At 38.2% G+C, this 27,198-nt stretch overlaps 1 protein-coding gene across 1 annotated transcript in view; it reads right to left on the bottom strand.

The window, feature by feature from the left end:
• The window catches only part of BARD1 (BRCA1 associated RING domain 1), a 140,759-nt gene that overhangs the window by 93,427 nt on the left and 20,134 nt on the right, over positions 1-27,198 (bottom strand). Inside the window, exons 3-4 of the mRNA XM_036756118.1 lie at positions 19,685-19,833; positions 806-1,806 (exon numbers count right to left, since the gene is read on the bottom strand). Coding sequence (XP_036612013.1) covers positions 806-1,806; positions 19,685-19,833 — 1,150 coding nt within the window. The remainder of the gene's footprint in view (positions 1-805; positions 1,807-19,684; positions 19,834-27,198) is intronic.

Raw genomic sequence — 27,198 nt, 5'->3', positions numbered from 1 at the left:
CAACTGAACAACAGCAATATAACACAATACAGCATAATATAAGCTCCTGTAAAAATAGTCTTAATGGCATTCTACATAGTAGCAAAAAAACAGAGATAAAATAGGAGTGCGTCAACTGAGAGAAAACTGAAGCAGAACAAAATGTGGTATATGAGTACAGTGGAATATTATTGCACATTGAAAACCAAGAGTGTGAGGAATTCAGACAAGCAAGGGAAGAAACAACAGAATCATACACACAATAACTACAATTACATAAACAACACGACCACCACTAAAAGGACAGCTGAACTCTGATGAACTGTAATGAACCATATCGGCTCCTATCAACTGATAACAGAACACATCATCCTCTTTTCAACGGAGATGTGGGGAGGACCAGAGATATGGAAGGCAGTGTACCTGGTCAGACAAGGTCATTATGTTGCTTGAGTTCACTTAAATATTTTTCTTTTTTCAGGGGAAGAAGGAAAAGCAGAAATCAAATTGGCATAAAAACAAAACATTAAAAAAAATTTTTAACTTGCTGTCTATATACAGACATATATATATATACAGACATATATACAGTGCATATGTATATATATATATATGTGTGTGTCCTGTGTGTATGTGTGTGTATACATATATATGTACATATGAATATGAGAAAAAGCCCCAATAAATTTTGCTTCTGCATTTCTAAGAAATCGTGAAACTTCAGAATCATCTTCTTAGCCCATCATTCCTGTGGTATTATTTGTGTTCCAAACAGAGTATTTTTTAAATTTTTATCCCAAAATGGTGTTTGTCAGAGCAACCTTACCTTAATAGAAGCAATATGGAGCAGAGTCTCTCCTCTATGATTTCTCTTGACGGCCACAGGGCTAGTGGGAGACAGCTTCACAGCAGAAGGGCTAGACACCATCCACGGTCGACAAGGGCTATTCATTATGGATGATGATGGAGTACCAGAAGATTTTGAGGGGGAAAAGCTAATAGAGTCATTTAATACATCACTGATTCTTGCTGTTAATAATGGGTCACCGACTATACACTTGGATGTAGGAGATGAGGCATTATCTTCAGACGGTGTTAATGACTCTGTGACGATATCTTGACTAACAGATGTTCTTCTGACTCTCTGCTGGCTTCTTCTTCTAGGCCTTTTAGAGACAGGCACCACAAAGGGGTCAGAGGGCTGGCTCTCGCTCGTCCCACCATTATTCAATGGCAGGGATGTCTCTGATGTAAAACTGCTCTCACCAAGAGATCCCCCATGAGACGATGCCACCTTGCTATCTCTGTCAACTTCTAAAGAATCTACTTGCACGGTTGGTGATGGGCATATCTCCCTCGCCTTTTCAGCAGGACCAGCCTCTGAGACAGAGGCACAACTCAGTAAATCTACACCACCATTTAGTTCTGGGGTCCCGAGAACAGAGGGCTGGATACAGAATGAGACTGACTTTTCTTTAGGCTTCTCGCTAGTACTCTGATCTAATTCATGGACCTTTTCTTGCTTTTCCTCCTCCAAATGCCATTCTTGATTAATTTCAGCTAAACTTCTCTTCTTCTGCTTTTTCTTGGTTTTTCTGATTACTTTTTTAGGCTTTTGGGGAGAGTCTTGCTCAAGAGACGGGGAAATAAATTCAAAGGACTGATAGGCCCGCTCATCTTCAACTGGCTGTGGCTGCGTCTTCACTGTAGTTTTATTTAGGACATATCTGACCTTCCTGCTACGAGGACTAAACCACATTTTTATGAACTTCTTGTTTTCATCTTCGTCTCGCGAGGTTCTTGCCTCAGGTGTACTTTCTTCCAGACCTGACAGGAAGAGGAAATTGGTAAATAAAGGGGAAAAAATCTGCTACAAGGGGCAGATCGTATGGATGATGTATATTCCTGGTTCTGCCGATGGACATGGCCCCAATGTAAATTGTTCTACCTGCTTCTCCATCCATCCACCTTGCCATTCTTTTAATTGGCAGGTTACCTCCCCAGCAGTCTACTGCGAGATTCAATTTAATACATATTAAATACTTAAGACAGTAGACAGAATCAACCAACGAGCATATATTAAAAACTTACTATGTTCCAGATCCTATAACAATCACGTTACCTACAAATCAGATTAAATAGGCAAAACTAAAGGCAATTATTATGAGGAAATCTAATAAATGGATCTGTGACTCTAGAGATTTCTTTTTTGGTGGGTAGCCCCCCCCCCCCCAAAAAAATAATATGACAGCCACATGAGGAGGTTTTGTTATCACTCTCATGGAAACATTTCAGGAAGATAATGGACGGCCAAATTCAATCTAATTACCACTACTTACTTGCATATATTTTCCCCTACCACGTACCCTTCCCAATATGCTGATTTGGAGATCTTTTCCACTATTTTCCCTGCAAGATTCTTCCCATACACCTTTTTTTTACTTTTTCCTAAATAGCAACTACAGCCAACAGTGACTCCTGTTATCATATGATCTTGAAAGAACAGACTAGGAGTAAATGAATGGAGTAAGTGGTTACCAGCCCCAGGCTGTTATTACATAATCTTGAAAGAACAGACTAGGAGTAAGTGAATGGAGTAACTGGTTACCAGCCCTAGGCTGTTATTACATAATCTTGAAAGAACAGACTAGGAGTAAGTGAATGGAGTAAGTGGTTACCAGCCCCAGGCTGTTATTACATAATCTTGAAAGAACAGACTAGGAGTAAGTGAATGGAGTAACTGGTTACCAGCCCTAGGATGTTATTACATAATCTTGAAAGAACAGACTAGGAGTAAGTGAATGGAGTAACTGGTTACCAGCCCTAGGCTGGGGTACCGGGGAAGAGAGTTAATCCTAACTTCAATTTCACTCAGCAGCTTCTCACTAAGCCTCCTTCCGTCTCTGACTGCCTCTCCTAGCTACTCTCTCAACCTGTAGGGAAAGGTGAACAAGTGAGCTGCGCTGGGTGCCTGGTTCTTTTTCACTTGAGCTAAAAAAAAAAAAAAAAAAAAGACATCAAACCTAAAACTTGAAAGGAAAGATAGTTCTCAATGTAAAGCATCACCTTCTAAACACATTGCGCGAAACATCTTTTTTTTCCTCTTCCTTCAAGCCATCTTTAAAAACAACCAACAAAAACACACAGAAAAATAGAAAGAAAAAAAAAACCATAAAGGGATAGAAAATTACTACGGGGGAAAAAACCTTAAGAATCTGACTCAACCTACTACCACAGGCAAAATTCCTGCTGAGATAGCATTTGGATGAAGGGAAGAGAGGGAGGATTGATAAGATGTTGTTATTTAAGAAGTAAAGTATAAGAAAAGGCAGAATAACTAGGGAAAGAGAAAGCAGTATAAATTAAAGATCATTATCTACCACAACGATATATCATTCTTCTGCCAGGGCCTGTTACAATTAAATCAATTCTCTCCCTGGTGCTCATCAGCCTTTCCTGATGCCAAATGAAGATGACTACATGTCCAAAGCTCCTTCCTCCACCTCTAACATTCTGTGAATAGAACCAGAGATCTGGACAGGATCTCAGAGATCATCTAGTCAAACCTCCACAATTTACAGAGGTGTGGGAAATGAGGCCCAGACGAGTTAATTCACTCAAGCACAGAGGTCAGATCTGAAGCCAGGTCCAGTGAAAAGTAGAGTCAGGAGGACTGTTTCCCCCTTACTGCACATCACAATGCTTCTACTGGATGAGGTGATGGGGCACAAGTTAACTTTTTAACAAAGAGCACTACCCTATACTACCTGGGTTCAAATCCTGCATGGGTTTACCACCTGTGTGATTTTAGGCAAGTTATTTAAGAGGCATGAGAGACAGTTAGGTGGCACAACGGAGAGAGCACTGGATCTGGAGTCGTGAATACCTGAGTTCAAATCCAACCTCAGAGACTCACTTAACCTATCTGCCTCAGTTTTCACATCTGTAAGAATGAGTAATTACAGTACTTATTATATAACAATAATTACATATTTTAAACTATTACATATTGTTTTTATTATATCAGTAACTAGTCCCAGTGATTATATAACATTATAAATTATTCGATATCATTTATTATTTGATATCATTAATATTATGTAATATAATATATTATATATAACAGTAATTATATATTAATATATTACATGCAATAATATATTTGACAATATGTATAACAGTAATTATTCCCAGGGCTTGTTGTAAGGATAAAATGAGATAATCTTTATAAAGCACTTTGCAGACCTTAAAACACTATGTAAATGTTAGCTACCATCATCATATTACTGTTATTACTGAGGAGGTTGGGGAAGATTTCTAATGTCCCTCCCACCTCTAAAATCCTATTATCTTTTCTTCTCTGGAGGTGCTTTTTGCAAACATTTGCATGCATAACAAAAAGAATGCTAAATAAAATTTCCCATACCATTACACCCAAGTAGACTTCAAAGTTAAAAAAAAAAATTATTGTCTCATCCCTGTTACTCCTGGAAACCAGTAGCAGAGTTTTGAGAAAAATAAACGTAGATGATGGAACTTCACTCCATTTTATTCCATGTAAAATTCTTAAGCATGTTTATTCTTGAGTTTCTCTTTCGGTCCCTTCCCTCAGCTATAACACAAAGTTAATTTAATTCTTTTCTGGGATTGAGACCTCTTTACAATATGTTCTTGCCTTTCAAATGCTGGCAAGGGAATTAGGAGCTGAGATGTTATTTCTAATTTCCCTCTGGATATTTTATATTTACACAATGTATTTCATGGCATTTTTTTTTTACCTGTTTAAAAAATATTAATGCATCTGGGTTGGCAGGCTGGAAACTCCAATCTAATCTAAAGTCTAAAATTAACCAGTTTCTCTTTTCCCTGCTTCAGCTAATATTTCTGCTTTCACTTCACCTTGGTTTAAAGCTAGAATAACTTCTAAAAGTTTTCAAGTAGTTCACAGAAGAAAAGGATCACAGATAGGGAACGAGAGAGGTTAGTTGATTTGCCCAAGGTAGCTAGAGCCAGAGCTGGGATTTGAATTCATGGCCTTTGACTCCCAATCTAGAATTATCTCCACTATACCATCCTGCCATTGTAATGGTCCCAGTCTCCTTTAAATATTAAAATGAAATAAGCCAAAAATTAAGTCTTTATGATATAAACAGAAACACGTGTCTCATGTTTGTTTCTCTAGTGGTGTAAATCTATGTGTAATCAGGGAAACCTGAGTTCAAATCCTGCCTCAGATACTTATTATCAGATCCTCAGATACTTATTAGTGACATGGAGCAAATCATTTATCCTTTCTTGGCTTCCATTACCTCATCAGGCTAATAATTCCATCTCCCTCATAGGATTGTCATGAGAATTAAATGAGATAAATGTATAGTGCTTTGCAAACCTTAAAGGGCTCTATAAATGGTATATTATATTATATTACATCATATTATATCACATATTACAAATATTATTTCATATTATAACTATCATAACATATCATGGCATATTGTAGAAAATAAAATAAAATGAAAATTTTTCCATTGACAAATAACACTCTAGCAAAAATTAGCTGAATGAATGGGAACCTTGACGGCCAGAAACGAGGATTTTTGGATCTGCTGCATGGTGCTCAAGACACCCCTCAACTCAAAATCCTTCAAAGGCTCCCTTCTCTTCCTGGCTTCCAAGGTCCTCAACAATGAGACACTAATCTACCTTTCCAGCTTGTTAGCTCACACACTTTTTTTTACATATTCTGAGACCCAGAGAAACAAGACTACTCTATATACCAGGCTTTTCTACTTCAATGCCTTTCTTAACCCTGTGCCCCGAATCTCACCATTACCCACCAGTGTCCCCCCACTGCCTTAATCAAAAACTCTGATATTCCTCTATCTGGCCAGGGTTTCCCATCTGTCCTCCAGCTGTCCCTATGACCCATTCCTCTTAGACTTATTTTTCACCTTCATGGAGACATCAGACTCTGTCTCAATGTTTTCTCAGAATACATGGTCCTTCTCTGACTCTATTTTTCTCCCTTCTCTGTGTCCAACCTAGAGTTAACTAATTCAACTCTACATGGTCATCAGCTCTCTATTCCCCTGCCTCCCTGGCCCTACTGCCCCCCACATCTCCTACCAAACCCCAGCTCTGGATCATACCCATCATCTATCTACCTCTTCTGCTCCTGTTTACCACCTACTCAGCTGCTGAATCAAAACGTGAACACTTTGGAAGGACAAAACTGGGTTTTTGTTGGTCTGGGGGTTTTTTGACTTTCTTTGTATCCCCAGGGCTCAGCACAATGCCTGGCACACAGCAGATAGTTTATAAATGCTGACTGACCGTCGACTGACTGAATGGAGTTAGAGGAAGGCATACAACTATGCTGTCCAGGTATGCTACCAAGTCATGCCGTCCAACTTCAACTGAGTCCTCATTGCAACAAGGTAGTCTTTTATTTCTTCCTAACTGATTGCCCATCTTGCTCACTTGGAAACTATTCCAAACCTTCTCTTTTTCCCTCAGGCCCCCAATAGCCCAGCCCCTCTATCAGTTAAGGGCCTTGCCTCCTACTTTAACACGAAAATTGAGCTCTCTCTTATCATCTTTTCATCTCAAAATCCCTCGGCATCATCTCACACTCCTCCTTTCCCCCATCTCTGAAAATGAGGTAGCCCTTATACTGGTCAGCACCAACCTCTACACGCATCCTCAAGGTCACCTCTTCCTGTCTCCTCCCAGGAGACTGCAACCTCAATCAGCTCCCCACCCTTTCTGGAAACTTCATCCTCTTCTTCTCTACTGATTCCTTCCCTACTCCCTTGAAGCAAACATGTGCAAGTTACCCTTATCTTTAAAAAATTTTCACTGGACTTTAGCATGCCCTCAAGCTGTCTTACTCATCCTTTATAATTTGGATTTTTATAATTTATTTTTACAATTCCTAATTACATATAACATATATACATACATATGTACATATATATATACATAGATGTGTGTGTATACACACGCACACAATGTCAACCCTTATAATTTGGATTTTTATAATTTATTTTTACAATTTCTAATTATATAATACATATACACACACATACACATATACACACATATATATGCATATATATATACACATATGTGTTTTTATATATATCAACTCTTTATACTGTGGATTTTTATCATTTATTTTTACTTCTAATTATACATATATAACATATATACACATATGTATTTTACATATATATGCATATATATACATTTCAACCCTTTATAATTTGTATTCAGACCTCATCATTCAATGCAAACTCACCTCTCTAAAGTTTCCAATGATGTATTTATTGCAGTCCTCATTTTTCTAGACTTCCCAGCTATACCTGACACTGCTGATTCTACCTTCTCCACCTGCACACTGACAAGACTCTCCTGGTTCTCCTCCCACCTATCTGACTGTTCATTCTCAATGTCCTTTGCTGGCTCCTGAGTCTCATCACACACACCCCAACCTGTTACTGTCCCAGGGGGTCTCTTCTCTCAGGACTCTGTTTCTTGGTTACCTCATCAGCTCTTATGGATTTAATTATCCTCTGCTGAGATGCCTCATAAATCTATCTATTCAGCCTGGTCTCTCCCCAGAGCACTGGCTCCTAATTACCATCTGCCTATTAGACATCCCTTTGGCACCTCAAACTCAACGCATCCAAAAGAGGGCTCTCATTTTCTTCTCCCCCAAAACACCACTCTTCCACCATTCCCTTATTTCTGCTGAGGAACCAATATTCTTCCATCTTGGCATTATCTCTGACTCCTCCTCTCCCTTACCCCACACAGCCAATCAGTTGTCAAATCTTGCCACATCTTCCTCCAGAAGACCTCTCATACCCGGTCTCTTCTCTCTACTCAGAACCGCCACCTTTGTTCAGGCCCTCATCATCTCTCACCTTCAAACTTCTCTCAATGGCTTCCTAACTGGTCTCTCTGCCTCTTAAGTCTCTTTCTACTCCGATCCACGCTTCAAACATTCTACTCCAATCCATTCTCCACACAGCCACCACAGTGATTTTCCTTAAGCGTAGATCTGGCCATACCACTTTCCCAGTCAATAAACTCTAGCCTCTAGGATCGATTATAAACTCCTCTGGCTAAGTTTCACAAACTTGTCCAAACCTATATTTCTAGACTCGGTGTATTTATTACCCCCTCCCTAATCCTATTCTTCATCAATCCCTTCCCAACTCTCCCAACACCAATTAGACAGTAAGCTTCACTGAAGCAGACTGTGAATAGCCTTGAGTTCAAATGCTGCCTCAAACAGCTACTGGGCCCTGCACAAGTCAATGAACCTCTCTGTGCCTGTTTCTTCATCCGTAAAAAGATGGTAACAGCACCTACTTCACAAGGTGTTGTTAAATTAAATAAGATAATATATGTAAAAGTGCTGTGCAAACCCTACAGTGCTACAGAAATGGGAGATAAGCTTTTAGCTAAGTGCTACAGGAAAGAATATTAAAATTAACTTACATATACATATGCTTATATATAGCTTCAGGTTTAACTCTCCCAGGAGTGACTCTTTAAAAAGAAAAGAAAAAATGGACCTGAGAGACACAGTTCTAAGGGAAAAGGATAATTTTTTAATGGTGGAATTGAGGTAGGCTGGTTCTATAGCAAGGATGAGAGATAACAGATGGCCAGGTCAAGTGCTACACTAGAATGCATAAAATGTTAAAAGACACAAAGGAAGACCTCATTGGATAGTCATCCCCAAAAGCTCTCTATAGAGGATCATGGACAAGAATGGCCTAAAATGAGAAGGCACGGAGGGGTCAGGATTTGTATGAATGAAGAAAATAACCATTTCAATGAGATGACAAACTATCAAAATATGGGATGTGGCAGGTCCAACCATGAGAGATTTCATAAGGAACTCCCAGGCAAGGCAACTTCCTACACCAATACAGGCTGGCACCTTTTCTGAAGAGTCTTGGGAGTGCCTAGGACACCACTAAGCAGGTCACGTGACTTGTCACAAGGGCACAGAACCAGGTCTTCCCGACTCTAAGTCCATTTCTCTATCCTCTAAGACAGAGTCCCCCTCCTGCTACAAACCCGAACCACTCACTTGGTTTCTGTAAGAGCTCACCTACAGCAGCTGTCTGATTTTACAGACAGAGGTCTTTCATCAAAATTGCTTATTTTTAAAAAGGGCAGTGTGTTTACAAGATGAATAGATCAAACTGACTACATTACCTTTCTAGCCACAATTGATCTCTGCTCTTAAGGGCAGTGACAGTACATATTTTCTAAATGAAGTTACAGAAAGTACATTGCCTTTCAAACAGCAAAAAAATTTCCAACTCATAAAACTCCCCTAAGCTCATCAAAATCTTAGCAACAACAGCAAGCATCAGGCACTTAAAGAAACTAAGTACACATACCATTAAATCCAATTTTTTTTTTAAAAATCCCAAACATTTTCTTTGTTGTTGCTGTTCACTCAATTCAGTCATGTCTGACTCTCCATGACCCCATTTGGGGTTTTCATGGCAAAGATACCAGAATGATTTGTCATTTTCTCTTCCAGTTCATTTTACAGATGAGGAAACTGAGGCAAACAGGGTTAAGTAATTTGCTCTGGGTCACATAGTTAGTAAGTCTGAGGTCACATTTGAACTCAGATTCTCCTGACTCCAGGCCTGGTGCTCCATCCACTGTACCACCTAGCTGCTCCCAAACATTTTTTTAAGTCCACTTTATTTTGGGACTCAAGATCTTGAGCCTAAGCTTAAAAAAGAAAATCACATTTCACTCTTCACCCTAGCAAGAATCCTCCAGAAATACGTCCATATCATTTCTCAATAAATAAGCATTTATTAAGTTTGTACTGTGTGGCAGATGTGGGCATACAAAAACAAAACAGTCGCTGACTTAAGGAAGCTTAGATTCTATCAGGGGAGGCAAGATTTATAGATCTGAATATATATACAAAATAAAAATATAAATAAGGTTGGTTAAGGGAGGTAGGGCACAAGCAGATGGGAAAATCAGGAAAGGCTTCGTGTGAGCGGAGCTTTGAGGGAAATGGGGCTGTAAGTGGAGGAGGTAAGGAATGCATGTGTTCCTGGCATGCGGGAGAGCAACCGAAGGGAGAGTGTGTGTCACGTGTGAGGAATGAGAAGTACAGTTTTTCTAGCCCGTAGAGTACCGAGAGGAGAGGTAGAAAGAGAACACAGTTCACAGACACAGTATCATCGAACCTTACAACTCCAAGAGAACTCAGCAGGTAATGTGGTACCAAAAAAAAAAAAACCAACGGTGGGTTCAATCCCTTCTCTGGCACTTGCAACCTGTGGGGCTCTGGGGGACTAGAATAAGGATCAGGCATTGTCAACTGACACAAGTTTGCTTGATCCTTCAAGGAGGTATTCTTAAATTCTGGTCCTTTTGGTGTTAACGAATGTACCTGGGCCTAAGTTCCCTCAATGTAAAATTAAGGATGATGGACTCGATGGCCTTTGAGGTTCTTTCTAGCTTTTTATCTACACTACTATTATCTAGAACTAGAAGCAACAAATAACCAGGTCAAATCCACCCACTGGCTGATCTTCAGGGCCATGGAGCTAATGATCATTTTTACACTTTTAAATGCAAAAAAACTTCATTTAAAAATGTAAAAACTATTCTTAGAAGCAGGTCTTACATTTCCCAGCCCCTGGTCTAGAACAATCCTCCCAGTTTTATGGATGAGCAGACAGAGGCCCAGGTACATTAAGTGATTTGCTCAAGGTCGCTTAGCTAGTTAGTCAATGAGACTAGATTCAAGGTCTCCTCCATTCTTCCATAAACATGTCCTTGGATAAATGCAAATACTAAGGTCTTAAGTTGCAGTACTCTTCCTAATATCATTATGTATTTGTTTCTAAGGGATATCTAGGAGGTACAGTGGACAGAGTGCCAAGCCTGGAGTCAGAAAGACTCCTCTTCCTGAGTTCAAATATGGCCTCGGACACTTACTACCTGGGTGACCTTGGACAAGTCACTTAACCCTATTTGTCTCAGTTTCCTCATCTGTAAAATGAGCTAGAGAAGGAAATGACAAACCACTCTAGTATCTCTGCCAAGAAAACCCCAAATGGGGTCACAAAGAGTTGGACACAATTGAAAATGAATGAATAACTTGTTTCAAATAATGCTCCCAATGAAACAGAGGCTCTGGCCACACTTATATATGACACATGTGCTACATATTACAATGTTATATATGATTTATAGGTGATATGTAGAATAAATGTGATATGATGTAAATGACATGATAAACATGATATATATGATAAAATCTCTATACGTGTGTAAAAATGGAAAGTGCATCAGAAGAGACTTTTTTTTAAAAACTTTCTTATCACTGTGGTAAAAAGTCTTCTTGAAATGAGACATAAAACCTCCAGCTATAAATGATCTCCCCTCCCCACACACACACACATCGTGCTTCGATTTCTAGTTTTTTGCCTTCAAATTTCACGTCTGTATTCTATACTGTTCTATGAAAGGCAGCATGGCATTATGGGTAAGGCCTGGCTTTGGACTCAAGAATCTATAAATCAACAGGCGTTTTATTAAGGACCTCGTATGCGCTCAGTATTGTGCCAGGTGCTGAGGACACAGAAATGAACACCCAATAGTGTGGCTCCCAACATGCTTGCATTCCTTTGGGGGGAGGCAACATGTGCATATTTAAACATATACAGAGTACCTTAGGGAGGGAGGGTGCTGAGAGTTAGGGGGATTGGGAAGGGCTACATGTAAAAGGCAGTCTTTGAGTCAAGTCTTAAAGGAATTAATGCATTCTACCAAGAAGTTGTAAGTTCAAGTCTGTCTGTCTCTGTCATATGTCTATAGTTGGAGGGGTGTGGGGGGCGGGGGGGGGGGGGGGTTTCGTTTCAGACTTTCCATTTGTGATTTCATTAAGTATCATTAAGTATCTGCCAGTATGGAAACTTTCTACCCCTGCAGAATTTGTCCCAATTTATGGTCTCAGGCAGTTTACCAAGGTCACAAAGCTTGAGAATCTCAGTCAGGACTTGAAACCAGGTCTCCTTCATAGAATCCCTCACACTTCAAGTCTCCACTCAAATACCAACTTCTATATCAGAGGTCCTTAATTTGATAATTTAATAACTGGCTGCCTTTGTAATCTTATGTATTTTATCTCATATATTCTTCTAAGAATGGAGCCGCAGGCTCATTATTGATTCCAAGACCAACCTCCTACTCGTCATGTCATGCAGCATCTCATACAATACAAGGTAAAGAAAAACAAAGTTATCAAGATGAAAAAACCTGAAATCCAAAGCATAAGGTGGGAATGGAAGGGGCAGGATTGGGAATCACATAGACTGAGGTTTATGTCTAGATTCAACAAAACCTTTGCACCAGTGATAAGGAGACTTTAAAAGAAATCTCTTTTGATAAAATCTCCATTCTAGAGAGAAGGTCAAAACACAGAATGTTACCAGGATTTTTTTTCTAAAAGGGAAGGGACGTTCATTTAGAATTATAAGGACTGAATTTAACCCCTTAGCAATCATATACATGTACGTGTGGGTAAACATGTATGTGTATACACACACAAAGTATAGAACAAGTTTCCTACACACACACACATACACACACACACACACACACACACGCACGCACACACACAAAAGGCATAGAAAAACTATATATCTATATATACATACACAAAAGGCACAGAAAGTTTTATATATGTATATATACACATATATATATACATACATACACAAAAGGCATAGAAAAGGTTATATGCGTACATACAGAAAAGGAACAGAAAAGTCCTACACACACACAAAAGGAACAGAAAAAGTTATGTGTGTATATACATGCATATATACATACAAACACAAAAGGTATGGAAAACTCCATACTTCTCCAAAGTCCCTTAAGAAGTGTTTAAAACAGGCTTAATTAGACCTTCCCACAGAAAAGAGCCCCTAAGGGCCTCAATCCACGAGGACAATAGGCTCTCTCCACTCAGCAATCCACCGCTCTTAAATAAAAGAACAGAGAGCAGCAGTAAGAGTTTAAACTTCCAGTACTTACCAGTGCCTGGCACATGGTAGGAGCTTAATAAATGTTTACTGATTGATTGATTTTATGAATACAGTCAAATCCAACTAATCAGATAATTTTTATACATAAATAACTGATGTAGACATGGTAAGATTTGCTAATTAAAGTCCTTTACATAATGGGGGTGGTACTAGGAAGGTACTAGATTGGCAGTCACAGGACCTGGGTTTGAATCCCAATTCTCCCTGTCTGACCTTGGGCAAAGAAGTCATTTCACTGGTCTCAGTTTCCTCATTTGTAAAATGAGTGATGAACAGAAGCCCTCAAGGTCCCTGCCAGCTCTAAATCTCCATCTAGGCACCCAAGACACAGCTGACCCAGACCCACACACTACCCTGCCTCCCTTAGTGTGCATCCCGACACCCAGAGAGAAAACACCTTGGCCTACCTGTTAGGCCTGGAGTCAGGTCCCCACTGGACAGAAACAGCAAAAACTTTTTTTTTTCAAGTCAACTCTACTGGTGCACAACCAAAACTATTCACAGCTGCACCAGTATTTAAAAGCAAATATTCATGCAATAATGTAATATATTCATGCATATGATAATTCATCAGATGCGTCTCCATTCATACAAGTGTTCTCCCCTTTCATAAAACCAAAACTGAGTTTCTTAATATTGACGTGAAAAGAAAACAAAACTGCCCTCCTTGAATGTACTCATTTCGGGATAGATCATAACATACTGAGACAGAGACGTATAGACAGCTAGGGAGCTACTTTTCCAAATTTTTCCCGTAATGCAATAACAAACTGGAGAGAAAGAAAGGCAATTAGAAAATGTGGCTTAGCTATCATTAATCTGCATCAAAGGGGTATAACGATGAACATTGTGCGCCTTTCCAATTACTCTCCATTATGAGTTTCACAACAGAAGTTGAGAAATCTCTTTGACAAACTAGTCCTTTATTAAAAATCAAAGAGAAGCGCTTTGAGACCATCTGCGCTACATTAACGGCTTCACTGAAGAATGATTATTTTCTAAGTCGAGAAAAATTCAGCTCTATTAAAACACACACATGCACACACACACCACTATTCAAACACTCACCTTCAGCTATTATGGAAAAATGTCACCACACGCATGAAACATTCATTAAAGGAAGACCAGCCCCTCTCCCCATACTAGAAAATGGAGGGAAAAAAAAGGGAAACTGCAATCTTATGAAAGCATAATCAAAGTTAATCTTTTTTACTGTCCCCTGGCATCGACATATGCATAAAAGAAACTGACCGACACCTGCAAGGTCTGATTCAAAACAAGGAGAAGGAGCAAGTGAAATTTTTTTTATTTAAAAAAAAAACCTTTAAATTTAATGCCATTAGTGGAAGAAGCCAGCTTATGTTATGAAGAATAAGGTAAAATTATCCATAAATGGCTGTCAGGAAAATTTATGACAGACAATCTCTTCTCTTTAAAGTACACTGAACCGAGGAAAATCTGCTTGAGTATTTTAGAAGCTCATTCTGGAAAGCAATACTATAAATCAGGCTCCTTTATCTCTAGTCTGCCATATACTATGTCCATGATTTGACAAGTTCTTCCTAATTACCCACCTTAATTACAGTAATTATATATTTTATAGTAAATGCAAGTAATAAGGTTCATTTGGAAGATAAATTGTCAAATACAGGTTTTTTGTTGTTTTCTTTTTTTTTTTAAAGATGGGGAAAATGTGGGAGAAGTTTGACCATCCCACTGGATTTGTTCCGCAGGTCTCATCTATATTTGGAAGTAGAGGGGTATGTATGTATGTATACGTGTGTGTGTGTGTGTGTGTGTATGTGTGTGTGCGTACACATATACATAATCCATGTGTACACATCTGCATAAATTTATACATATATGGTAGAGGGTGTGTGTGTGTGTGTCTCAATTTGTATTCGAGTATATTACCTACTTCTCTGTCAAAGGGTAGGTAGTAGGATGTGGTTAGCAGAAGAAACCTTAAAGATAATAGTCAATCAATCAGTAAACATGCATTAGGCATCTACAGTAAGTCAAGCAGCATCTATTAAACTCCCACTATGAGAATAAGGTTTTTTTATATATGTATGCATGTATGTGTATATATGTAATATTAAAGTTAAATATCTGAAATATGTAATATATTTTAATATGTAATGGTATATCATTAGATAGTATGTTTAATAATTTTATATTATTATTGTATATGATATCTAATGATATTATATTTTACATATACATAAATACACACACATTTTGGGGGAACATGGCCAATGTGGGAATTTGTTTTAATTGCCTATATACATTTGTAATACAAGCTCTGGTTCTCTTTTTTTCTCATTTGGATGGGAGAGAAAGAAGGCAGACTTTTGCTCACTAAAAAATACATAAAATTTAATTTAAAAATCCAGGTCTAACTACTCTAGGAGGCAACCAAACAGTGAAGCATTAATTCATTTCATAAGGGATCTCACCAAGTCAGTGAAGATAATGATCAATACTGGCCATCTGAAAGAATAGGAAAATGTGAATGATTTTGAAAATGAACACTCCCCTCTGTCTTAGATGGGAGGGCTTCCAACCAAGTGAAGAAGGCACACACAACAAGGCTTCTGGCGCCACCAGCAATCCATCAATATCTTTTCTCTGAAGCTGCAAAAGCAAACTAACTCAGGCTCCCCCTCATCTGTGGTAAACCTCCCATAAGAAACCTTCCCTGCTGCTCACAATGGGGTACCTACAAAAGCTTGCTGACTGATATGGCTGTCACGCCATTAAGGGTCATTTTACTTCACCATGGATCTGACAATTACTTTTGTCAGTTAACAGATGCCACACAGTTTGCTGTGCTGAAATCGCTTAAATAGGAAGGACTGGAGCAACAACAATAAAAAAAATACCATGCAGTCCATGAAGCAAAGGACCAGAACTTCAAACCACAATTGGGCCATTAATCAATGTAAGCTATGAGGACAGAACAACCAGTCACACACCACTCTTGCCAGCAAGAAATATCACTGGCAGTGTTTGTGCATCAAGTCTCTAGTCCTAGGTGAACCCAGGTATTGGGATGGCACTGATGACTTGGGACAAGTAAAGAATACAAGGTTTATAGTTCATAGACCTCCACCACCCCTTTGGAATTTATCTATCCAAGGACCTGAAGTTAAGACACCCAAGAGGAGGATTTTAGTAAAGGTATACACAGACACAGGCCATCAGCTCTGGCCCCTCCTTCTACTGTTGACAGACTCACAAGGCGAGCAGGGTCAGTAAGACATTGTGTAGACCAAGCTACACCTGCAGACACCTGAATCTTAGGCAAGGAAAGAGACTGGCACAAAGCCAGCCTTTCTAATTATACAGCAAGAGCCAAATCTAGTTAATATAGTAACCCATTTCTTATTTTAAAATATCACCACCTTGGACTTTTGTGGCATTTTCCATCACAAAACCATAAAGCTTTGGGGCTAGTCCCAAAAACATAATATGATGTTCTACCTATAGCCTCTCTGCACCCAAGAATGGGCAGGAAACGTGAGTTTGTTTAAGGACAACATAATCTAGTGTTTTGGAAAGAGAAATGTATTACCCACAGTTAAATCTCATCACTGTAATGTGTTCATGTTCAGGGTTTGGGGGTTTTTCTGATGTACTGATTGGTTCTGCTGATTACTTTTCTCTTCTTTCTCTTTTTTTTTTTAATAAAATAGTCTTATTATTGAACTCTGAAAGAATTAGGATCTCTGATCAACACAATGACCAACCATGATTCCAGAAGATTCACGATGAAACATACTATTCTGACAGAGATGATTGATTCAAAGGTGAAGAATGAGGAGTGTGTGTGTACGTGTTTATATATGTCTTTTAGATTTATACATATAAGTGTATTTCACATGCCATGTGTGCGCCACCTTTGCCTGATACTAAGACTTCCGATCTAAGACTGAGAGGATGGTTCATTTTCAAAAATCATTCAGTATTTTTCTATTCATTTAGCTGGCCAGTACCAGGGACAGCAATTCATTATCTGCACTGACTTGGTGAGATACAACATGAAATACATGTGTATATGTGTATATAACCTAAGTCTTTCACAGTTGTTTGACACAGACTGTTTTATTAAACAATTTTAAAAAGAGGAAAAATAATCAACAAAACCAATCAGTACATCAAAAAAAAGTTTTAAAAAATCACACATAATATAAAATTTTGTGTGTATGTGAACATACATACTCTACTGACTCCTCTTCATAGACTCAACATAGGTATGTATACACGTACGTGCATATGTATATGTATGCTTATGTGTGTGCATATGTATGTATATATATTGCATGTATGTGTGTGCATATTTGTATGTACACATATATATGTACAGGACAACACAGATAATGTGAAACTTTCTTCTGCTTCACTACAAATGTTTGTAATTAAGGCTTTTTTCTCATTTTGAATAGGAGGGAGAGAAGACAGATTTTTCCTTCTTGAAAAAATTAAATTTAATTAAAATAAAAATAAAATGAAGGTCAGGAGAAAACAGATAAGAGGCTTTTAAAAGTAACATGTTAGACTTATATACTTCTTATTATATTGTTCCTTTTTGGGTTTTTTTTTTTTTGGAGGAGGGGAAGGCAGGGCAATTGGGGTTAAGTGACTTGCCCAAGGTCACACAGCTAGTATTTCAAATGTCTGAGACTGAATTTAAACTCAGGTCCTCCTGACTCCAGGGCCAGTGCTCTACTCACTGCACCACCAGCTGCCCCTTTATATACTTCTTAAAAATAAATTTTTATTGATGTGTTTTTTTTAAATCACCAGTTTTCACCAGTTTCCTTCCCCTTTGACCTCTTTGAGAGTCATCCTTTATAATAAATACACTTTTAAAAAGAGCATGCTGTATGTAAAAGATTTGTGGTTTCTTATATAATCTTTTCATCTTGTTATGAAAATGATATTTTTGGTGTTAACTTCAGAATAAAAATCACAAAACATTCTTTGTTATACAGGACGGTGTTTTGAGATGGGGAGGAAAGAAGACTCAGGGGGAGGTTTAGGCAATATAAAACAAAAGGTATCAATAAAATGTATATTAAAAAAATTAGCTCATCAATGTAGCTAGCTAGCTGTATGACAAGAGGGGAAATCTCCTTTCAGACAATGATATAGCTAACCAGGCTATGAGAGAGGAATACAAATCCAGATAGGTCCTATCCAAACTGGAAAAATCTAAGTGACAAACTATGTGTCTGTCAGAAAACCAACCTTACTGAGTTAAATCATCACCAGAGGCTTGTTCACCAGTGAACCATTTTTCAGCCCTAGTAACACACTGAAGACAGTTCACTAAAAATAAGGCTTTAGAGGAATTCTGATCCACATCAGTAAAGGTGATGAAGTCATAGGTTCTTGAAACACAAACAGAAAGCCACCACAGATGACATTTAAAGTTTCCAAAGCACTTTATAATTACTATTCGTTTGTGCTATGGAATAATCTTGTGAAGAAGTTATCATGGATGTTACTATCCCTAATTTAAAGATGAGCAAATGAGGATTAGAGAAATTAGACTCAGAGGATCAGGGCTTCAAATTCTATTTGTTATTTACTCACTGAACTTCCATGGGCCTCAGTTTCCCCATAGGTCCAAAAAAAAATCTAGTAATGTGTTCACTGCAGAGTCTACACTCTGAAAAGCATCACAAGACTATATAGAAGTATATCTAAGTCTAATGACTTTAAAAGTTGATTTCTAAGGTCTCTCCCAGCTTGAGATCTGTGATTTATCATTTTACCATAATGAAAGTGATACCAACAGATAGTCCATGGAAGAGCCAGGTTCTCACCTAAGACCTCCGATGATACCTTTTCCATTGTATCATGCTATTTTGGCCAATAAACCTCCTGTTTTGCATCGGACAAAAACACCCCAAGAGGAATTTAAGAACAAAAGAGAAGAGCAGCCTTGGGAAGCTTTCCCATTCCACATCAATCACCATGACAGGTGTCAATTTAGAAGAGCCTCTCCCACAGAGAAAATGAAGGTTGCCACTCTGATCAATGAAAAAAACAAGGATTCCAAAATTCAATTACTGGGAAACTCCAATCACTTTACCTTCTTTTCATCCCTAATTAGTTCTCTGGAGAAAGTGTGCAAGGTGTACATTCAGTTAATAAACTGAATCTAAAAACACCTTGGGCCGGTCAACCACAATTTCATTAAGGAAGAAAAGAACAATGAATATTGGATTCTACTACTCCTTCAAAACATGCCAACCAATCTAGAATATCGTCAATTGTTTTTATCCAAACCTGCTCAAAAGTACGTTTTAATGAAGTAAGCAATGTTACAGAAAAAAAAATCACAATCTTATTGTTTTGTTTCAGGAGCCAAATTGTAGAATTGTAATGTCTCCTGAAATAAATTTCTAAGTCAAATTTCTTTTTTTTCTTTCTAGAGAGGGGTGCAGTGGGAGGGGAAGTAAGTCGAAAAGAGACTCATCCAGCTCCCATTGCATGAACCCTCCATGTGATCCAAACAAAGTGGCCATGGAAACAGAGCAAGCCATTTTTACCAAGAGACCCTAAGGACTTCTTCTCACCTGTACCCGGGGCGTCGTGTAACAGACTCCGAAGCTTGCTGCAAAGCTGGATCATGCTGTCTAACTGTCTGTTTATCTTCACATCCTGTATCCAGGCAGGCGTGTGACACACTGGACATTCTGAACCGATACAGTCGCCCACGCATGTACTTAAGAGAATAAAATCATTCTGAAATTAGCCCAATGTTATAAGTCCAAAAGAAAAGATAAATGACATTTTTTAGCTGCTGGGACTTTTTTTTTTTTCAATGTTTTAAAACTTCACAGAATTGTCCACAATGATCTAAAACAGTGGTCTTCAAAGTGGGGGTCACTACCATACCATAATCTCAAGGAGTGTGTAATTAACCAGTGTAAGATTAGGAAAATGGGTCACATCCCATTCTCCCCCATAAGAACTAATCATGAGGCTTGTCTACAATACAACCATACTCACCATCATGCATTTTCCCCACTCCTACCCTCGGTCCCTTTATATAAAAGGTCAGTAAGGTAATTTTTTTTTATACCAGGTCAAGCCCTACACACACACACACACACACACACACGTGTGTGTATGTATGTATATGTGTAAATGTATAATACACACATATACATATATATATTTGTTACAAGAGTTTTGTTATTATTGTACCCCTTCAGTGAGGGAGAAATAAAAGGGAGACATAATAATTACTTGCTATTTGAAAAATAAAATAAAATATTTTTTAAAATAGTTCAAGATTTATCTGGTTACTACATCATCCAAATTACATTAGCTTTCGCCTAATCACAGAAAGGTCAATAAGATGTTCAAACCCTGACCCCAAAACTTTTCCAATGACTTACCTTGTTTAATTTGCTCTTATATTTTTAAGTAACTAGAATCCTATCCTTTTATTTGACCAGAATTATTTAAGTGAGTAATATTATAAATTAACTCTTAAAAGTAAACCCACATGGATAGTACAATGGGGAAGTCCAGTAGCCAAAGACTGAGGAGGGAAACCACAAAATAATCTTTTTAGAAGGACAGCTTTTTAATCACCCACAAATTTTAATTTAGTAACCTGTCGTCTGCAGTGTCTAAACAGCGTCTCAGGGGCATACAGAAGTAAAGGTGTGTCTGCTGACTTCAGTTGAGCAGAATAAAAACAATCAATCCACATTTATTAAGTTCCTACTATGTGCCTTGCACCGGGGATATAAAAAGAGGCAAAAGACAATACCTGCCCTCAGGGAGTTCACAACCTAGAGAAGGAGACAATATGTAAAAAAAATAAGGCCCATACAAGAACTAGACAAAGAATGAAATAGTCCCTACTCTCAAAAAGCTTACAAGAATAAGACACAAATCCAGGTGAAATGCAGCGGACAGTCACAAAACCAAATGCTATGTGAGGGTCAAGGGGGAAAGGCATTACCTACTGGGGAAGAAGGGGAGGGAAACCAGAGGTGGCTTCCTGGAGGCCATAGACATAGGAAAGTAATCAAACTTCAATGAGGCAGTAATGAAGATATAACTCTGAAGCCACCTGTGTGTATTTAAAGTTTACTAGAATGGATTCAAGGCTGAATCAATATTTCCCCTGGAACAAAACTACAGCTGTTAGACACATGGAGAGCTGAGAAGGGCGAGTTCTTGACAAATGACAGCCAGGTAATTTTGCCACAGTCACAAGAAAATTTTATGGCTATCATAAAGGCGGTTTCCAGGGACTTAGAAAAGAGTTTTGTTTTTTGTTTTTTTTTCCCCCTTTCTGTCTGAATGTTTTAGGTAGTTTTTGAATCACTGACCTTTGAGTCTTTCAGCTGTACTGGCTCCTATGACTTCCATTTCCTCATTCTATATTGGGGGAGTTATTTAGTGTTGACATAGGTTAAGTTTTATTTGGCTGGAAGATTTGCAAAAGGACTAACCCCGCTCCCTAAAATTCAACAAGTACTTGCTAAGCACTAACAAATGGTACGCAAACCATAAAACAACTGGTTAACACGGATAACAAAATGGTTTCCTGGGGAAACAGACAAAATGCAACAGTCCTTCCATTCCACTGGAAGGGATCCATCTAAGCACAGACAGATAAGCAATTACAGTGTAATTTGAAAAAGGAAATAACAGAATCTACCAGGGAGAATGAGGAGAGCTCCCTATAGATCAGTGGCTCCCAGTTAGTGGTTCAGGAATGGCCCAAGGGATTCATGCTAAAAATTCTCTAATGGAGCCTTAAGTAGTAATAATATTTATATTAAATTACCCCAGGAGTTCACAAAACACATATTTATTGTTGTCTATTGTTGTTATTGTTGAAAGCGCTTTGCAAACGGAATTAAAAACCAGTGGGAGGACTTCACAAGAGCTAAGCCAAGAGGGTCTGAAATAGTAGTATATTCCAGGCATGGAGACAGAGATAGTAAGTTGGAGCACTGAGTTTGGGGAACAGCAAGTGGACCAGTTTGGCTCTCTACCAGACACTGGAGTGCATGAAGGAGAGTAATATGTAATAAATCTAGAAATGAAGACTGGAGCTAGGCTACAGGGGGCTTTAAATGCCAAGCTGGGAGTCATCCCTTAGGATCTAATAGGTATTTGGAATGCAATGTTTGTAAAAGTACAGAAATCTTCAAACCTGGTGTGGATTGCTATGTGTAACATATAGCTAGTCTCACAGCATCCAATCTTTCACCACTCCCAATGATCTTACACACCACTACTAATTTTATTTTCCTTATATGGTATTTTATTCCATGAAGCCCCTCAGCACCTGCATCTCTAGAGGAGAAAAGAGCCATAAATTTAAGAATTGATCAGACCCTCAAAGGTCATATAGTCCACCCAACCCCCTTATCTATAATCCAGAAAAAGTTATCATACAGCTAGTAATATTTTTTTCACTTCTTAACATATTTGCTGTCACAGAATCACAGGACCACAAGTTCTGACCTGAAGTCACCTTGGTGAATCCTCTCATTCTACAAATGAGGACACCGATGAGGCCAAGAGATGTCAAAACAACTGCCCAAGGTTGTATAGGAAATGCCCCAGGAGGATTTGAACTCTGTGACGGTTTACAAATACAACCCTGGTTATCCCCAGTTCCAAATAAGATAATAATTGTTCTAAATAGTTTTCTAGGTAGATAGCTTTAAATATTGAAATTTTTTTTAAAAAAACTTTTTGTGCAAACCTTTCTAAACTATATATATATATACACACACACACACACACACACACACACACACACAGAGAGAGAGAGAGAGAGAGAGAGAGAGAGAGAGAGAGAGAGAAAGTTATTTACAGGTTGTCTCACTCATTAGAACGTACCCTCTGACTTCCCAAGGGAAGTTACTGATAAAAAAAAAGTCCCCCATATAAACCATAATAGTTATATCGGCATTTTTTAAGATGGCAAAAAAGTGGAAGCAAAATAGGTATCATATACTTTGGGGAATAGCTAAATAAACTGTACTACATGAATGTAATTGAATCCTACCATGCTGTAGAAAATGACAAAAATAATGAACACCAGAGAAGCAGGAAAAGAATTACATGAATTGATGCACAGCCAAGTAAATGACACACAAGTACAAGGCAAACAGAAAGAACCACCACCATAAAACCATAGAAAGTAAGTGTTGCAAAATTGCAAAGAACGAGGGTAGCCCAAAGAAGAAGACATGAGAAGACATCATTCCTCACTCTTTTGCAGTGGTAGGAAATCCAAAGGTGGGGATCACTGCATGTATTTTCAGATTATTTTTATGTGCCAATTGGATTGGTTTTGCTGAATTGTTTTTTTTTTCTCTCCTCTTTTTCTTTTTTTAAAAAAAATTCTTTGTGATATGGGATGGGAGAGAAAAGGTAGAAGAGGGACACAGGAAAATTTAGGCAATATAAAAATGGTAGGGCAGAAACTGGGCATAGACCAATATCTTACACCATATACCAAAATAAAGTCAAAATGGGTTCATGATTTAGGAGTAAAAGCTGATACTATAAGTAATTTGGGAAAGCAAGGAATAGTTTACTTATCAGATTTATGGAAAAGTAAAGAATTCATGACCCAACAAGAGATAGAGAGCATTATAAAATGCAAAATGGATAATCTTAATTATGTCAAATTGAAATGTTTTTGTACAAAAAAAGCCAATGCAACAAAAATTAGGAGGGAAGCAGAAAATTGGGAGAAAATCTTTGCAACTAGTATCTCTGATAAAGGCCTCATTTCTAAAATATACAGGGAACTTAGCCAAATATATAGGAATACAAGCCATTCCCCAATTGAGAAATGGTCAAAGGATATGAACAGGCAGTTTTCAGAGGAAGAAATTAAAGCTATCTATAGGCATATGAAATAATGCTCTGGATCACTACTGATTAGAGAAATGCAAATCAAAACAACTCTCAGATACCACATCTCTCCTGTCAGATTGGCTAAAATAACAAAACAGGAAAATGATAAATGCTGGAAAGGATGTGGGAAAATTGGAACATTGTTACATTGCTGGTGGAGTTGTGAGCTGATCCAGCCATTTTGGAGAGCAATTTGGAACTATGCCCAAAGGGCTATAAAAATGTTCATACCCTTTGACCCAGCAATACCACTTCTAGGGTTGTATCCCAAAGAAATCACACAAGCGGGAAAAGGACCCATATGTACAAGGATATTTATAGTGGCTCTTTTTGTGGTAGCCAAGAATTGGAAATCAAAAGGATGCCCATCAGTTGGGGAATGACTGAACAAGCTGTGGTATATGAAGGTAATGGAATGCTATTGTGACATAAGAAATGGGGATGATATGGACTTCATAACAACCTGGAAAAACCTACACAATACAATGCTGAGTGAGCGGAGCAGAGCCAGGAGAACATTGTACACAACCACAGATATATGGATTCTGTGAGGACCAACCCTGACATACTTCGCTCTTCTCAGCAACGTAAGGTACAAGGACAACTCCAGGGGATTCACGATGGAGAACGCTGTCTTCATCCAGAGAAAGAACTGTGAAGTTTGAATGCAGATTGAGGCGCACTACATGCTTGCCTTTTTTCTTCTCTTTTGTTTTTGTTTTTGGGTGTTTTTTTTTGGGGGGGGGGGTTCTGTCTCTTCTTTCTCATGATTCATTTCATTGGTCGTGGCTCTTCTCCACAACTTGACTAGTGTATAAGTTAATTCAATGCGAAGTTATACATGGTAGTTATATGAGATTCCATGCCGTCTTGGGGAGGGAGGGGGGAGGGAAGGGAGAAAATCTGGAACTCAGAATCATGTGGAACCGTGTGTGGTAAACTAAAAATAAATAAATGAATGAATGAATGAATGAATGAATGAATGAATAAATAAATGAATAAATAAATAAATGGGGGAAAAAAAACAGAAGATAGCAATAAAACTCTATCAAAAAATAAAAGGCTCCTTGAGGCCAGGGGCCAATTTTCGGCCTGTTTTTCATATTCCTATCACTTAGCACAACTTCTGGCACACAGTAAACCCTTAACAAACACATAATAAAATACTTGCCAACAGCAACTTCTCCTTATCTAAACTGAAGCCAAACTTTTATTACTTAATATTTCTAGGTTATCAATCGGTATATCTATTATTGTACTGTGGTGTGAATGTAGACACAAACTGTGTGAGACATGGAGGTGAATGTATATTGACCTGAGGGGCTAGCCTGGAAATTGCCGGCCTTGGATTTGGGTCATTTGCCTCTTTCTTAGAAAAGCAAAGGACTGGCAACAGTATGCCTTCTTGTCAGTGCCTTTTAGCAAGTCAGACTTCCTGCAAAATTAATTACTGAGTCAAAAACAGAAGGAGCCTCTTCTAATTTTCCTACACCAATCCCCAGGAAAATACATCATTCACTGCTCTAGTAAGTATGCTTTCTCTTTTCAACGACAGTCTTAACACAAACTACTATGCTTATATCACTAACACAAGGCACCTCCTGGTCAGCTTGCAAATAGTCTCCATCTCGCTGGCAAGGCTGTGTTAAAGGGTGTGAAAGAAATATATGTAACCCTTACCATTCCAAGAGCTTAAGAGAACTCTGGGAAAAATTGATTCCAAAGCCTAAAATGTCTTCATCATCATCATCAGACAGAAACACTTGAGGTGACATTCAAGGGGGTGAGGGGGTCCCCCCCTGCGCCCTTAGAGGTTTATTGCATGTTTAATATGTTGATTGAGTTTACTGAATTTTTTGTCTCTTTTTCTTTTTTTTTAAATAAGAGGTGGTAGAGGAAGGAATACAAAAGGAAATGTCTAGGAATTCTTAACCTGGAGTCTGTGAACTTCTTTTTTAATATTTCAATATAATTGGTTTCTTTTGTAATGCTATGTATTTTATTTTATTCATTTAAAAATCATATTCTGGGAAGGGGTCAATAGGTTTCACCAGATTGCCAATGGTTGATGTCCATGACACAAAAAAAGCTTAGGGATCCCTGATACAGGCCATACAAATAAAAGGCTTTTTTTTTTAAATGATGTTGACACGTTACAAGCCAAACAGGATTCTAGACAATTAAAGCACAAGTCATTCTGAACAGAAAAGCACCTATAATGATGCTGAATATCTTACACAGTGTTTATATGTCAAATCAAGTTGCTCATAACAATCTCCAATAATATTTCATTTTCTGAATAACATCTTAATCTACATTAAATATTGAATCAATGGTCACCTGGGGAGGGGGGGGGGGAGAGATTGCGGGAAAAAAAAAAAGTCCTGAAAATTAATCCTTGCTCCCTAGAACGAGAATCACTACTATCTAGCAATACCATTGTTTGGCTATTATCTGGCAAACTTAGAGTCTGATGTTACAGAAAGGAAGACAGGAATAACACCATGGTCTATCCACACCTGCAGATTCTTAAAGCAGAGGTAAGCATGTAATACTTGAGGCTTCTACGAGAGGATTTTCCTCTTTTGTTACAAAAGCCTATAGCATTTGCAGCATGCAAGAGCAGTCAATCTATCCTCATTCTGTGCAGATTCAAGGAAGCAAAATTAACTGGCACTAGCAATGGTGGAATTTGGCAAGCCACCCCAAAAAGGCCTGTGTCAACAGCATTGTAAAACTGCTCAGCAAAGTTCTCTGAAAATGCTTTAAAATTATGGTGTAGCAACATGATGGTTCACTGTCACGTCTACCATCATCTCTTATTTTACCTTCCAATATAGTCTGAAATGCCAAAAGTATTTAGAAAACATGCCACTCAATCAGTAGCATTTGCTCATAAGAACCTTTTGTCTTTTCAATTACCATTGGCTATTTTCTCTGTTTCCTGAGAGCCATTCAAATCAGACAGACTGTCTAGACTACCTAGTAGACTCAAAGCACTCTAAACTCTTACATATAAGCTTATGTATAAACTTATACACAATATATACTATGCATAAGCTTATACATCATATACACTGCCCAGGTGTAGAGGATTCCAATATTTATAATATTTATAAAAAACACAATACATTAAAAGCTCAGCAGATGGAGAGATTGCAAATGTGCAAAGAATCTGAGC

The sequence above is a fragment of the Trichosurus vulpecula genome, chromosome 4 (assembly GCF_011100635.1).
Source record: "Trichosurus vulpecula isolate mTriVul1 chromosome 4, mTriVul1.pri, whole genome shotgun sequence".
NCBI classification, from domain to species: Eukaryota; Metazoa; Chordata; class Mammalia; order Diprotodontia; family Phalangeridae; genus Trichosurus; species Trichosurus vulpecula.
This window is presented reverse-complemented; position numbering and strand designations above follow the sequence as displayed.